The sequence below is a fragment of the Macaca mulatta genome, chromosome 5 (genome assembly GCF_049350105.2).
Source record: "Macaca mulatta isolate MMU2019108-1 chromosome 5, T2T-MMU8v2.0, whole genome shotgun sequence".
Taxonomy (NCBI): Eukaryota; Metazoa; Chordata; class Mammalia; order Primates; family Cercopithecidae; genus Macaca; species Macaca mulatta.
Window position 1 is genome coordinate 64,451,163 of NC_133410.1, and position 15,416 is coordinate 64,466,578.

Below are 15,416 nucleotides of genomic sequence, written 5' to 3' on the forward strand. Positions count from 1 at the left end.
CCTATTTTCCCATCAACCAATAGGTGGATAAAGAAAATGTGAGATAAATATACGTGTGTGTGTGTTGGTATATACATATATATACACACACACACACACACTATGTATATATTATATATATATGTGTGTATATATATATGTATATATATCACATTTACTTTATCCATCCATTACTTTATCCATACATTCCATATGTATAATGGAATACTATTCAGCCATCAAAAGAGACAAAATAAACCTGGATGTAGTTGGAGACCATTATTCTAAGTGAAGTAATTTGGGAATATAAGAACAAACAATGTATGCTCTCACTTATAAGTGGGACTGAAGCTATTAGGACACAAAGGCATAAGAATGATATAATGGGCTCTCGGAACTCAGAAGGAAGGGTAGGAGGGGGGTGAGGGATAAAACACTACACATTGGGTACAGCATACATTGCTTGAGTAATGGGTGCACCAAAATCTGAAAAATCACCACTAAAGAACTTATCCATGTAACCAAAGACAAACTTTCACCCAAAAACTTTTGAAATAACTAAAACAAAAAAGAATTTAAAAAGATGAATATTTTTAAATGACCAGAAAAATAGAATTGGCTCAAAAACCAAACACATTGTAAAATTAGTTCGTTTTGTAGTAGAAACTAGGTATGAGTTGCTGTATTTCTAATTCCACATATTTTCCACTGGGAAATGACTGAAACTCTAAAATGGTTAGCATTTTTTATCAAAGCTTTTAGCAAAAAAAAGTGACAATGAAGCTGGATGCACAATAAAAGCTAAGCAGCACTACTCATCTCAAAATATCAGGAGGAAGAGAGAGACATTTTATACAATCTAATTATTTAATAGTTTCCTCACAGACAGTTAAAACAACACAATCCTGCATGAAATGAATCCAAAGTATGCCGAGTATATGCAAAATAGTATTGATACCCTCAGTGCACTTCTTAATGTTCTTGTTTCCACATACAATGTTGACATGTAGTTAAGCTTAATAATTTTTTTCATATAAACTGTGAACGAGAACAATAAATTTCAATACAAGCTCAATACATTTCAATATAAGCTCATAAGGCTTTATAACATTTTTGTTTCCTCTAATGTTTTCTTCCTTGAAGTGAAATATTTCTAACAGTTAAACAGGTACTAAATATCTGAAAAAAAAATTGATTTGACAAGGTAAGTTTTGAAAGATGTTTTGGCACAAGAAGAAAGGAATCTTGTATCACAACCTATTCTCATTGTATGAACTGAAGAAATCTCATTTATCAGGTTTCCCAGCTTCCAGCCTCAGATGTATTTAATCTCTTTTTCCCTTCTTTCTTGTTCTAACAAACTTCCAGACACAAAACAGACATTTTGTGATGATGAATATCACAGTTGCCACACAGGCCAGCAGGAACCCAATCACATCCAAAGAGTGGTACTGGAACCAGGTGAGGTCATGGGCTGCAACCCGAAGGTGTTTGGCTCCTTTATGGCGCATGACAAATTCAATCCAGAAGACTGCTCGATCCAGGGGCTTCACTGGTTGATCATGATGAATGCTTGATAATTTCATAGCATTCTCTTTATATCTAAATGATAAACATAAAAATATCAACATTGAAAGTAAGTTAATTTGGCCAGGGGCAGTGGTTCACACCTGTAATCCCAGTACTTTGGGAGGTCGAGGCACGCGGATCACAAGGTCAGGAGATCAAGACCATCCTGGCTAACATGGTGAAACCCCATCTCTAGTAAAAAAGAAAAACAAAAATAAAATTTACCCAGGTGAGGTGGCGCACACCTGTAGTCCCAGCTACTTGGGAGGCTGAGGCAGGAGAATCGCTTGAACCCAGGAGAGGTAGGTTGCAGTGAGCCAAGATTGCACCACTGCACTCTCAAAAAAGAGTTAGAGAAAATCTTCACAAACTACACATACCACAAAAGAATAATATCCGCAGTCTACAAAGTACTTAAATAAATCAGCTGTGAGTGAGCGAGACCCCCCTCTCAAAAAATAAATAAACAAATAAATATAAAAAATAAAGTAAGTTAATTTGCTTGAGCATATCAAGTCCATGAAAGATTTTTAAAATGTCATATGATTCAATGTAAATGTAATAGAATTGACATAGAATTTGTGTATTTTAATTTGAGTCATCATAGAAAGTTTGGCTTTTAAATTGTATTCAGAACTGACAAATATTTTTAAAGTAAAAATGGAAGTCCAGGTGAAAAAAGTTACTTATTTGAAGCAGAGAACATATGAACAATTTTATTTTTTTTAATTTTTAGTTTTTTTGAGTACATAGTAGGTGTATATATTTATGAGGTACATGAGATGTTTTGATGCAGGCTGTTATGTGAAATAATCACATCATGAAGAAAAGGGTACCCATAGCTTAAGCATTTATCCTTTATGTTATGAAATATCCAATTACGCTCTTCTAGGTCTCAAACAGGCATTCAAAATCATGCTCAGCATCATGAGCCATTTTAAGTGGTGAAAGATATATACTTAAAATGCAATTTGAGAATTATCGTCCTTAAGTTTCTAAAGATGAATTGTGTTATATGGGTGAAATGCCTCATAGCCATGAGCTCTGCTTCTATTCTAATCTTTTGTGTCCTACTGTCACCCATCCAGTAACCAGAATGATTTTCTTTTTGAAATTAAAGTCAGATTATAACACTGTCTTGATTAAGACTTTTGCTTGACTTTTCATCATACCAAGAATAAAATCCAACTCTGTTGTTTGGTCCTCAGGATCCTCCATTATCAGACACTGGCAAGCTCTTCTCCAAACACTTTCCCATGCACACTAGGTCTTCCAGGGACTTTGGCCTTATATTTTTCTTTAAGCTCCCATCTTAGCACCTTACACATTGTGTCCCTCTACCCACGCTTGGAGCACCCTTTCTTGCAACAACCCAAGGCATGCTTCCATCTCTTTTTGAGGCAACCCTCTAAATGTTACCAATAAGAGAGGCTTTCCCCGGTCACTCTGTGATAGAACCCCTAGGATTTCCTGTATTTTGTGTGCTTATTTTGAAATTATTTCACACTTAGAATCTTAAAATACATCATATGTCTTCTAAAATACATATTTAAGTATAAAACACTTAAAATAAATGTACACACACTAAGTGAAACAGCTCAAAAAGGTAAGATCATCTTAAACATTATTTTGAAGTGAAGATACCAATTTACCTATCTCTCAGATCATGATAGAGACAAATCAAATATGAAATACCCATATTATAAAATATATTGCTGTAAAAAGAAATGAAATGTTAATACACACAATGTAAATAAAGTTAAAAACCATAAAAACAACAAAAATTGTACTTGGTGAAAGAAGTCATTTACACAAAATAATAAGTTGTATGATTCAATTTATATGAAATATGTAGAGAGAATAATCTATAGAGAAGGAAAGAAAATTGGTGTTAGCCTAGGGCTAAGGGGTCATGGGAAGTGACTTCTATACCATTATGGTTTCTTTTATGTTGATAAAAATGTTCTAAAATGATATAATGGTGATGGCTTCATGACTGCAAGCATACTAAACACATTTGGATTTTATACTTTAAGTAGTTCGGTTTTCTGCTGTGGAAATTAAATTTAATTATCAAGTCTGTTACAATAATGATAATAAAAATAAATTTTTCAGTGAGAAAACAGATATACTTTGAGACATTTTAGATATTGAATTAAAATATTTTATTATAAGACTTCAAGTTTATCCTTCCTTTCTACGTGGATTGATTATGTCACATTTATTTTAATATGTCTTGTATCTATATCACTTTAAAATTAGTTTTGTGTAGAAAATTATTTCAATAATTGGTTATTCTTTAAATGTATGTGGTTCAAATAAAATTTTTAAATAACTACTCAACAATAAAAGCAGATTGCAGATTGTTTAAATCATTTAAATTCTTTCAAAATCAGTCTCTTATATAAAGGATAAAAGTCATACTCACTATTGACAAGAGAACCGATCTAAAAATACCACTGAGTAAAAAAAAACAGTTATACTCACAAAGGATCATTTATTACTGTCTTCAGTGCATTGAGTAAGTCTGTACTCGACATTGTGTCGAAGTCCAGTCTAACAGCTGCTCCTTTGGCCTTCATGTGAGCAATGTTATCAGGTTGATCGGCAAACAATGGAACGCCCACCATAGGGATTCCATGGTAGATTGCCTCGTAGATGCCATTGGCTCCACCGTGAGTTATAAAAGCTCTGGTTTTTGGATGACCTAGGATTGAAGGAATTTTAGCAAAATTATTCATAGGAATAAAACGATACAAGCACAATGGAAGAATCTGAATGTGATAGTGTTTCCTTGATAATACACTGAACTGAAATGAAATTAATTCAGACTTCACAGGAAGGAGCACCTAATTCTGCTGGAGACGTAAGTGAAAGCTATGTGGTGTGTTTAACTTCAGACTGAAAAAATTAATACAATTTTACCAGTTGAACTAACAAAAAGTGAAATTTGGACAAGGAAATATAATGTGCAAAAAAGACAAAAGCACAGAAAAGGGATGGGCATGTAAGAATGTGTTCTCATTTTTTGTTTGTTTGTTTGTTTTTTTTAAATGGAGACAGAGTCTCTCTCTGTCACCCAGGCTGGAGTGCAGGGGTGCAATCTCGGCTCACCGCAACCTCTCCCAGATTCAGGCAATTCTCCTACTCAGCCTTCTGAGTAGCAGGGACTACAGGGAAACCACCATGCCAGGTTAATTTTTGATATTTTAATAGAGACTGAGACAGAGTTTCACCATGTTGCCTAGGATGGTCTCGAACTCCTGAGCTCAGTCAATCCGCCCACGTCAGCCTTCCAAAGTGCTAGGATTACAGACGTGAGCCACCTTGTCCAGTCAGAATGTGTTCTCTTAAGTACAGTCATGGAGTGTGATATGTGGGGTGTGCAAGGCAGCAGGCAGTGAGGTGGTGGTGGTGCTAGAATTGAGGAAGGACAGATCATACTTCATTATGAAATGTGTCAACACTTTTTGATTAAGATTAGGGATTTAATCCCACAGAAAATGCAGTGTCCCTGGTGATAGCAGAAGAGCTGTTATTTTTGGTGACATTTGAAATAACCCTACAGAACAGCAAAGTAAGGTCATAGAAATATGAGAAAGGAAGACAATCCAGAAAGTGCAGAAAAATTCTCTGAGAGGAAATAACACCCGAAATAAAGATACTCTGATCATAAAGAATGTGGGCGCCTATCATAAAATGCCAACAATTATTGTTTATTCTTTTCACCCTAGGACTGGAAAATAAATATAGAGAAGTTTCATTTTATTTTTAAGTTTTTCCATAACAAATGCTCAATAGTCTTGTTTCATGAAGACTATTAACACTCTAATAATCTGTCACTAATATATTCAATATTTGTTCTCCAGAGACTTACCAAGAAGATCATTCTGGGGTAGCCACTTGTACAGCTGAGTATTGAGTCCTAAGGTATCTGGTTTATTCCCATCAAATCTCCACAGAACCTGTTACAGTGAACAAAATATTTTATTCCATGAGAGAAGCTCAAAAGTTATAGAATGCTAGAACTATAAAGAGATTAACAATGAGAACAAGGGATGTTAAGTAACAAGAACTACTCAGACTGATGTAAATGGAATACTCACATTACATTTCCATATTTTTATAATTAGTTAGGTATATAAGGAAATCATGTTTTTTCAAAATAGTAGCTTAGACAAATAAGATTATCAATGAAAAGTTCAAGTATTTAACAAGTTGTTACAATTTTCAAAAGAAAACTTGTATGTGGCAAACCTCTATACAAAAAAAGCTTAACATCACTGGTCAAAACCACAAAGAGATACCATCTCACATCAGTCAGAATGGCCATTATTAAAAACTCAAAAAATAACAGATGCTGGCGATGTTGTATAGAAAAACAAATGTTTATGCTCTGTAGGAGGGTGTGTAAGTTCAACCATTGTGGAAGACAGGGTGGCGATTCCTCAAAATCCTAGAGGCAGAAATACTATTCAACCCAGCAATCCCATTACTGGGTATGTATCCAAAGGAGTATAAATTAGAACATGCACATGTATATTCATTACAGCACTATTCATCCTCACAAAGACATGAAATCAATCTAAATGTCCATCAATGATGGATTGGATAAAGAAAATGTGGTATATGTACACAGTGAAATATTATATAGCCATAAAAAGGAACAAGATCATGTTTTTTGCAGGAACATAAGTGAGCTGCAGTCCATTATCCTTAGCAAACAAACACAGGAACAGAAATCCAAATACCGCATACCCTCACTTACAAGTGGAAGCTAAAAGATGAGTACATATGAACATATAGAGAGGAACAACATACGCTGGGACTTATTGGAGGGTGGGGGTTGGGAGGAGAGAAAGGATCAGGAAAAATAACTAAAAGGTACTAGACTTACTACTTGCATGACGAAACAGTCTGTACAATAAACCCCCAAGACATAAGTTTACCTATGTAACAAACCTTCCCATTTACCCTGAAATTAAAAGTTAACAAATAAAATTTAATTTTAAAAAAGATAAAAAATTTTAATAATTATATACATTAAAATTTTTTAGGTACTCAGCATTCTACTGTGAAAAAGCAGTAACAACTTATTAATGACTTATATGCTTGCTTTGTGTTAACGTATTTTATGAGTTTTCATCTACCAAATTTAACATAATTTATTCATTTTTTTTAGTAATATGGGAAGTAGTTCACTTATATATACTTTTCTGTATGTTATTTTCATAGAGTTTGATGTCTTGAATTGATAAAAATGCATGTATATAAAATAAGCTACCTGGAAGAAGTCAATTATGCTGCAAAGGTAGCATGTATAACTTCTTTGAAATTACAAATGATCAAGCACTACTTCCAAGAAAAATTTCAAGTGATAGCTTTTGACACAAATTCAGAGTATTCTCAGTATTGCTAATTTTGCTTATTTTTCAACATAGAAATGAGGAACCTATTGGTACTACGAATAAAAATACAACTCTTAAATAAATTCAAAATTGTATTTTGCTGAATTTTGGTCAACTGATTGCTAACACTTAGACAGTGTGCTACAAAATTTTGACAACAGTGATTAATATGTTCTCCTATAGCCAAGACATTTTTATGTTTATTTTACTAATTTTGGAACCCCCAAGGAATCCTTATAAATTAAAAAATAATTTACAGTGTTTAAGTTGTATTTGTCACATCAGTGTTAAAGTAACTGAGTTTTTGGCAAAATATTAGCATAGGTCATTACAAGAAGGCTATGTCAGACAGGGAACTAAAAAGTAATTGACAAATACACATTTTATTCTATATAAAAGAAAACATGTTCCTACTATGTTCTATGGAGGGGGCATCTGAACCTGTTCCCCTGCCTGACTTCCTTCTGCTTGAGTGTTTCCTGTATTTCCTTCTGCTGCCTCCATTGGGAGGAGTTGTTAATCTCCCAGTGCAGTGTCCTCGTGGGGCCACATATCATACTACACAGGGTCCACCCTCAGAGCAGGATCCATCTCCACCCTTTCTCTTTCATCTTCCTGCTTCAGACATTGGCTGGGCCCGGTCCAGCAACGCAGGCTGCTTTTTCTGTTTCTCCAAATTTGCCTGGCTATGTGGGTCCTTATATTAGTTGTCTGACAGCCTAGGCCATCCTTTCTCTGAATAGTACCCTGAATATCACGCAAATAGGCCTACTCCAAAACATACAAGAAGTACATGAGGCTGGGTAACACGGCAACACTAAACTGCATGCTGCATGTCAGATTTTTAAATATCTGCTGTTGTTAATGTTCTAGTGAAGTTACTATAATGTTATGTTTTCAATCGTCTGTAGGGTGTATGACACCCTCAGGGAATCTTAAACAAAAGGATCAAATCACAGGGGCAGAATTTGGTGATAGCTCTTAAATGACCCCAATATCATGATAATACCAAAACTTTAGCTGCAACTCTGAATTATGTTTATTCCTGATCACAATATTAATGCCAAATTAATTACCAATGAAAAACACCCTCTATATTATTTTAGCATCTTCCATATATATTTTTGATTTTGAGTTAATATCTGAGACAATTAGTGCTTTCCCAACAGCTGAATTTATAGGCAGGAAGTTTCTGCAGTTGGATTCTTTACAAACTTTAACAGTCTCTTTCAGTAGTTTTTCACAACATTAAGACATTTTATCTAACCTTTTGTGGGATCTTGGCAAGGGCTGATGCAATTACGTTGGCCCTTTCTTCTGACATGTTACTGACCATGGACCCCAGAGAAAACACCACAACACCATTGTCTCCAGAGCTCTGGACGAACTCTTCCATTTCCTGTGAAAAAAGGAATGTGTTCCATTACAATAGATTATCAGCACAGCAAGCACTGTGAAACAATTGGTATACAAACTAAAAAGAGAAAATCAACTATTATCAGGAATTACTGGAGTAAAGGACGTTTTTTGACTGACTCAATTACTCAGTTTTTTTTTTTTGCAAGTTGTGTAATATTAGATAGGATGCCTCTGTTAAGGGTATCTGTCTAAATATGTGTGTGTGCATGTTTGTGTGTGTGTGTATATGTGTGTGTGTGTGAAAGAGAGAAATGAAATAGAGCTATTACACAGTATTTGAGGGGATACCCAAACTCTTCATTTATAATATAAGTACTAATATAGGCTCTTTAAGGTGGCATCACTTGGCTTTAATGCTATATTGTTGTTCTGCTAAATCACATATGTTTATTTTACACAGGTTTTCTACAGAATTATTTTAATTGGAAGTCATTAGTGATTGACTTCCCTGACTCTGAGCACTGAGGAAAATTTACTCACAGCTGGGATTATGTAAATCTACATTTATCTTACTATGATCCTTTACACATCACTTAAAGTTTGTCAGAGTTTTCCAGTCTTTTTTCAAAAAAAGAAAAAAAAAGTAACTGTAAAAAGTGGTGGTTAAGAATCACTGACATGCTGGAGTCTGCTATTGTGGTTTGGAATTTCTATGAATTAATTCTAAGAGTCTCATTTATAATACAGAATTGTACAGTATATAGTTAGATAGTTGAATGATCATAGTTTTCAGCTGATTGTTTAGGTGGAACACCTATTGCCCTGAAATCACACTGTTAAATTGATGTGCTATCTTTAACTGCCTGTGAGGAACTCTCATCATCTCTTTGCTGTGTCTCAGAGGCAGCAGCACTTGCACCAGAATGGAAGAGACTGCCAGGCCTTTCTGCAGAGGAGATTTGGTCACCTTCTTGAGTAGCTCACTCACACCACATACAAATCTTGGTGAAAACGTACTTGGCTGGAATTTATTGAGAATCATTCTCACTTGTGTTCCCTAATCTATACCAATTTTTAAAGTTAAATAATTTCAGATGTAATCATTGGAGTAAAACTTTCTCTTAAGTGTTCTTTTGCAAAACAAAGAAAAAAAAAGTCCAAATGCTTATTTGCAGACCACATATGGGTGAGTATTTTTTAAAATATGACTTTCAATGTTAAGACATTAGTGTTAATGATGTCAGAGTCACTGTAGTACTGTTCCAGATAATACATGGGATATCCAGGTATTGTGTGTGATTGCAGTGACCTGTAGCCACATTTGATGTAACTTATGTTCAGTGTTTTGTCTCAGTGGCTTGATGCTCAGAGCTTTCTTCATCCACCCAGGGTTAAAGTAATATAACCACTGTTTACAGATTAATTATTGATGTGGACTAATTGTTTCCCATTCTGTGACAACTTAAGAAAAAACACAATTTATATAAGGATTTTTTTTTTTTTTTTTTTTTTTTTTTTTTTTTTTTTTTTTGAGACGGAGTCTCGCTCTGTCGCCCAGGCTGGAGTGCTGTGGCCGGATCTCAGCTCACTGCAAGCTCCGCCTCCCGGGTTCCCGCCATTCTCCTGCCTCAGCCTCCCGAGTAGCTGGGACTACAGGCGCCCGCCACCTCGCCCGGCTAGTTTTTTGTATTTTTTAGTAGAGACGGGGTTTCACCGTGTTAGCCAGGATGCTCTCGATCTCCTGACCTCGTGATCCGCCCATCTCGGCCTCCCAAAGTGCTGGGATTACAGGCTTGAGCCACCGCGCCTGGCCGTAAGGAATTTTATAAAAGTATTAAAAGTTCAAAAAGGAAAATAAGTTTTTTAATACCATTTCTGTCTAGAAATGTTATCAAGGTAAATATGTATGTTTTCATCATGGCTTTTGTTCTATTTTCATAGCTCAATGTAAAATGGTGACATTTATTTAGACAATTTTGTTATTATTGTCTATACTTTTTCTCAACAAAAAATGTGTCATCTTGTAATATTTATTATTTTCTACCTTGCTTTACTTGTATTATAGCTGACTGTAATTGAATTTTTTATTGATAAAATTATTATAATGCTACAGTATGCATCTAGAATGTTTTTAATTATTCCTTTATTTAAGATGTTTCATTACTTCCAATGTTTATTTTGTGAATATTTTCCATAAATATTAAATATGTATATCTTGATTTTTTCTCTGTATGATTTCATGCAAATATCTTATAAAACCAACGGCTATATGCATTTTTAACACTTGATACATTTGCCAATTGTCCTTTTCTATTAAAATATACATAAATAATCTAATATTCAATTGAATAGAAAGCAACTTGGGTTTACAATTGTTTTACATAATAAACAATTAGAAAATGGGTTTCACAACCATTGATTTTCATTCAAAGCTTTCTTCAAGTTAATAACAACAGCTAGTATAAGTAATTAACAACAGCTAGTACTAGTAATTATCACTATTGTACTACTAGTCATCCTTTTTCTTATCCTTCTACACCTCCTACTTTCTTCCCTCTCCTACTGGCACTATCGGTTTCCCATAATGTGAGTGGGGAAATCTTTCAAGAGTAGGATAGGGTGGCACAGAATTTCCAATAGTCTCACCTCAGCTTTTGTCTTTTTAGAAAATTACCTTATAAAGTCCGTACAATTTGTGTTCAACCGAGATATTAAATTTTAACCATGGAATAAAATATTAGTTACCATGTTGCTGCTAATAAGAAGGTAGACAAAAATGATCTCTTAAGAGATTACATAACAATGTAATAAAGAATGCTTACTTTCTACCTATTTCTTAGAACTGTGATATCAATTTAAAATATATGAGGTTCTTACATTTCTTCATAAAGAATATAACGTTACATGATGACAGAATTCTTTTGTTATTGTAAACTAAGGGCACTATTCAGATACAAGTGGTAGAAATTATTCGGTATTTATTATACATGCATTGTTCATTTCTTCTGTGCTTCTCTATCAGGCAGCTATGATGTTGAGACACGAGTTACCCCAGGAAGCTTTCTGAGTTGCTTGTTTTAAGGCAGAAAACACCTGCTTTAATAGGGTATGTTTATGCTAAGATGTAAACCTCTGGAATCTCAATGCAGAATCTTTCAATTATTTAAATGCTTGAGTAAAATCAAGTGAACACTGGGTCTTGCTTCAAATATTATCACAATAACACTTTTATATTGTTAAGGAATTATTTCCTTGTAAGTTAGAATACTGGTGAAGATCCTTATCATTTATGGTAGAATTTTACAATTTCAGCTCGTTCATCTTACTGTCGGAACTGACATGTCTTCTTTGAATCAAGTCCACAAGGTAACTGTCATATAGAAGACAGGTAGGACTTTGTTAGAGAATGCAATCTTGAAGCACTGAATAATTAGTTTCTATTAAATGATGAATGATATATCAAGTGACTTACACATGTTAAGTAATTAGTAGTATTCATAAAAACAAAAATAGCCATAATTGCAAAATTAATAACATTTCTGAATCACTAACTATATGCCAGAGACATTTGAAGTGGTTTATTTGTATTAACTTTTTTCCACACAACACAATATGAAGTTATTAGTATTACTGCAAAAGTAGGCATAATTATTTCCATCCACTTTCTAGTCTACTTTTCCATCATCTGCTACTTGAATTCATATACAATTTTCTGAATGCTCGGAACTTTCCAGTCTGGTCCTTCTGCAATTCAATCTATTGAACATCTCGGAATCTTTCTTTAGATACAGTTTTATCACGTATTTTCTTTTCTTAACTCTTTTTAGTAGTTCCTAAATGTGCTTAATAAATATTTCAACTCCGAAGGAGTATCTGACTCTTATCTTGCCTGTCAGCATCATCTGATTCTTACTCAGTATCTCCCTTGCAAACTAAACTTTGAGTCTAGAGAACTGTCCTGAACACTTTACCTGCTTTTCTTTTTGTGTTTTTTTCCTCTCCCTCATTATTTCACCTATTCCTGCATATTGTTCAGCTCTCATCTAAATTATTAATACCGGCGACTCCAGAATACTCTCTATTATCTACACTGGATGCTTCCTTAGCATTGGGTTTTCCCTGGAGATAATAGTTTTTACGCAGTTTTTATTGCTTGCGTATATTCTGTCTTTCAAAGTAGAACGTCATTTGTGTTGGGACAGAAACTGTGTACAATACACTTGCCTGTGGTGTGTGCTAATCTCTTTTATAAATATTCTTTGAATGAATGGCCAGTATCTTCTTATGTGTTGCATAATCAAAGCTTAAATTTAACAACCCTATTTTCAAAGTCTCCTTAATATGCCTCTTTATATGTAATAATGATGAAATTCACAAACTTTGATGGTATCAACATGTATGTGAGTTTTTAATTGGTATGTGCTTTACCTTCCCACTACCCATGTTTCTTCCAGTGTAAGTCAAACACTCCGAAGGAATATAGAACCACTCTCACTGAAAATTCAAAGCAGACAAACAAATAGTAATAGTTTACCTTAGGTAGAGGTTTGGCAGGTTTGCAGTGGAGTCCTCCAACGAACTCAACATTTGGTAAGAGTGGATGAGGAAATTGAAAATCCCAGTAGTTTCGAATAAGCCATATTTCAGCTTTTGCCATTATCTCAAATAATGTAGTGGGTCTTCCTGATAGGAAAAAAGAAAAGAAAAGGTAGATGACAGAAGATAATTAGGTAATTTTCTGAAAGAAGTTATAATAATGTAGGCAAAAATGTAGGTGAAGTGTTTGTGCTTTGTAATATATATACATACATAGGCATAATTTAATTTTTATGTATTATATATTTTGCCCATGTATATTTACAAGAAAGACAAAGTGGTGAGAGAATCATGAGGGCAAACTACATCCATTATGTCACATCAGTATATTCACAACCATAAACAAGCCATGGAGAATTAATCTCCATTTCTTTATTTTTTAAAGCTTCATAGTAGCAGAAATATATATATATATATATATATATATATATATATATATATGCCACTTTTGGGGCTCCATTATCAATGAATTCTACTGTATCATAAGAATAATTTTCTAAGAAATAGTCTAAGTTCCATCATTCATTAATCTAGTCCTTTTATCTTTGGATCTTCCAGTGAACTGTTGATTATTTTGAAATTATAGCTAAAATCCGTGTACCTACTACTGTTTTTGATTCATGTTACGATCTTAATATTAGTTTGTAAGTAATTATATTTACAAATTACAGCTAGAAAATTTTGAGAAATTATTAAAACAGAAATTTGTGTTCAACCTTAATTTGGCTCATATTTTAAATAAACATGCATAGTTTCAAAAATGCTATACAGTTATATCTTAATGTTCACACTTTGACAAGGTGATTGGCCTTAAAATGAATGGTTTCCATCCTAAAGTGAAGGAGAATAGAAATATTGGAAACTTCAAATTATATGTATTGGTTTTTGATTCTGAAATTGAGATATTTTTCTCTCAACTGTGGAGGAAACTTCCTGGTAACACGGGTACATGTTGCAATTACTAAATAAGGAGACCGAAGTATACAAGAAAAAAACAATTGTGCAATGTTAAATAGATAGTTCTAGGAAAATGTGTAACTACTCGATCTACCAGTAGGCATTCAGCAAGATGTTTCTTGATGAGTCTGACATTTTTAGATAAAAAAGTATAATAAAACAGAAGTGTGATTGCTTAAAGAAATCTAAGGTGCACTGATTTACAGATTTATGACTTCCTGGAGTGTTCTGTATGGTTGATGGTGACAGGGTTTTAACTGATCCTATGATTTACCTTTTCTGTAGTGTTTGTGAGTTTGATAATCTTGTCTTTCATTTGATACATTTACTTACAAAAACCCCCACTACCCTGACTTTATGGCTTTATACAAGCTCAGCTTCAAAGGTACAAGAAAGTTAGATCTCCACGCCACCAATTGAAAAAATTACTTACCTAGAACTTTACTGTAAAACTGATCCCAGTTCTTTACATCCCATACTTGGAACCAAAAGTCAAAATAAACCATATAGATCATATTTTGTACTCTCTCCATGAAAGTCATTTGATCTCTTAATTCTGAAATAGTAACAGGTACATAGGAAGGAGGGAACAGAAACCCTCCACCATGCTTTTCAAGTGCGTAGCCAGGAGAGAAGCGGAGGCTGTACACAAAGGGTATTTTAAGTAGCTCAGCCAGTAGCTCACCACAGGGGGAAATAGCATCCGCAAGAACAACATCAAATCTTGACTCCTGTAGTTTCTTCATAAGTTTCTTATTAGAAACCACATCTTCACAGAACTTTCTAATCATGTCACCATATGTCCACATCATTTCTTGTACGTGTAAAAAATGTGGCCAAAATGTGTCTTTTCGAATGTCTGACCATCTCTTAACCAGTTGTGTGACGCTATCCTGAAACTCAGTTTCGGTTAAAGATGTAGGACAAATTTCAAATTTAAGAGGAGATGGGTTGTTGGGATCAGGAAGAATGGAAGTTGAATATGCCAGTACAGTCACCTCATGACCTCTCTGGACAAGCTCATCCAGAATTGTCTTTATATTCATCCAATGGCTGAATTCTGTGGGCCACACCAGCACCTTTCCACAACTCCCAGAGCTCAAGTAACAGCTCAGCTGTATCAGCAGAAGAGCTGAAGTCCATTTCATAGACATCCTGATGCAATGCAATGCTTGTTTTCCAGTTGCCGCTCTTTTCTGTCATTTCTCATGGTGACATCCAAGTATAAATCAGTCAAGAAGTTAAAATGTAACTTTTACACTTCAAAGTAAATACATTAATTTAACAGTCTGAGCATGTGGATAACAAGGAGACAAATAAAAGGTAGAAGACCTGTTTATACAAGTGAGTTTATTTTCCTTTTCATATTTTTAAGTGCTATAATTCAGCTAATATCAGTGATCTTGGAGAGACACATCACCTGATTCATGTAATATATTTTAGAATAGTGTCCATAAGAGTAACAGTGAAAGGCTCATATTCCTGCAGTGTCTTTGACACAGAACTAAAGATAAAATAGCTAAACATGGTTCAAAAACTTCTGTAAAT

At 34.2% G+C, this 15,416-nt stretch overlaps 1 protein-coding gene across 1 annotated transcript; it reads right to left on the bottom strand.

Annotated features, from left to right (window-relative positions):
- Positions 1–827: 827 nt before the first annotated feature.
- LOC709234 (UDP-glucuronosyltransferase 2B19) lies at positions 828–15,115 on the bottom strand. Its single transcript, XM_001107708.5, has 6 exons — positions 14,302–15,115; positions 12,850–12,998; positions 8,224–8,355; positions 5,426–5,513; positions 4,036–4,255; positions 828–1,581 (listed from the first exon to the last, which is right to left on the bottom strand). The coding sequence occupies exons 1-6, from the start codon at positions 15,020–15,022 to the stop codon at positions 1,305–1,307; spliced, it is 1,587 nt and encodes a 528-aa protein (XP_001107708.3). The 5' UTR covers positions 15,023–15,115; the 3' UTR covers positions 828–1,304.
- Positions 15,116–15,416: the final 301 nt, after the last annotated feature.

Bases quoted from the DNA above. Each gene is read 5' to 3' on its own strand.
- LOC709234 (XM_001107708.5), bottom strand. From the start codon at position 15,022: ATGTCTATGAAATGGACTTCAGCTCTTCTGCTGATACAGCTGAGCTGT. The intron at 5,514-8,223 runs GTTAGATAAAAT...TCACTGTAACAG, and splicing joins TTGCCAAGATCCCACAAAAG to GTTCTGTGGAGATTTGATGG. The intron at 1,582-4,035 runs GTGAGTATAACT...TTTATCATTTAG, and splicing joins ACAGTAATAAATGATCCTTT to ATATAAAGAGAATGCTATGA.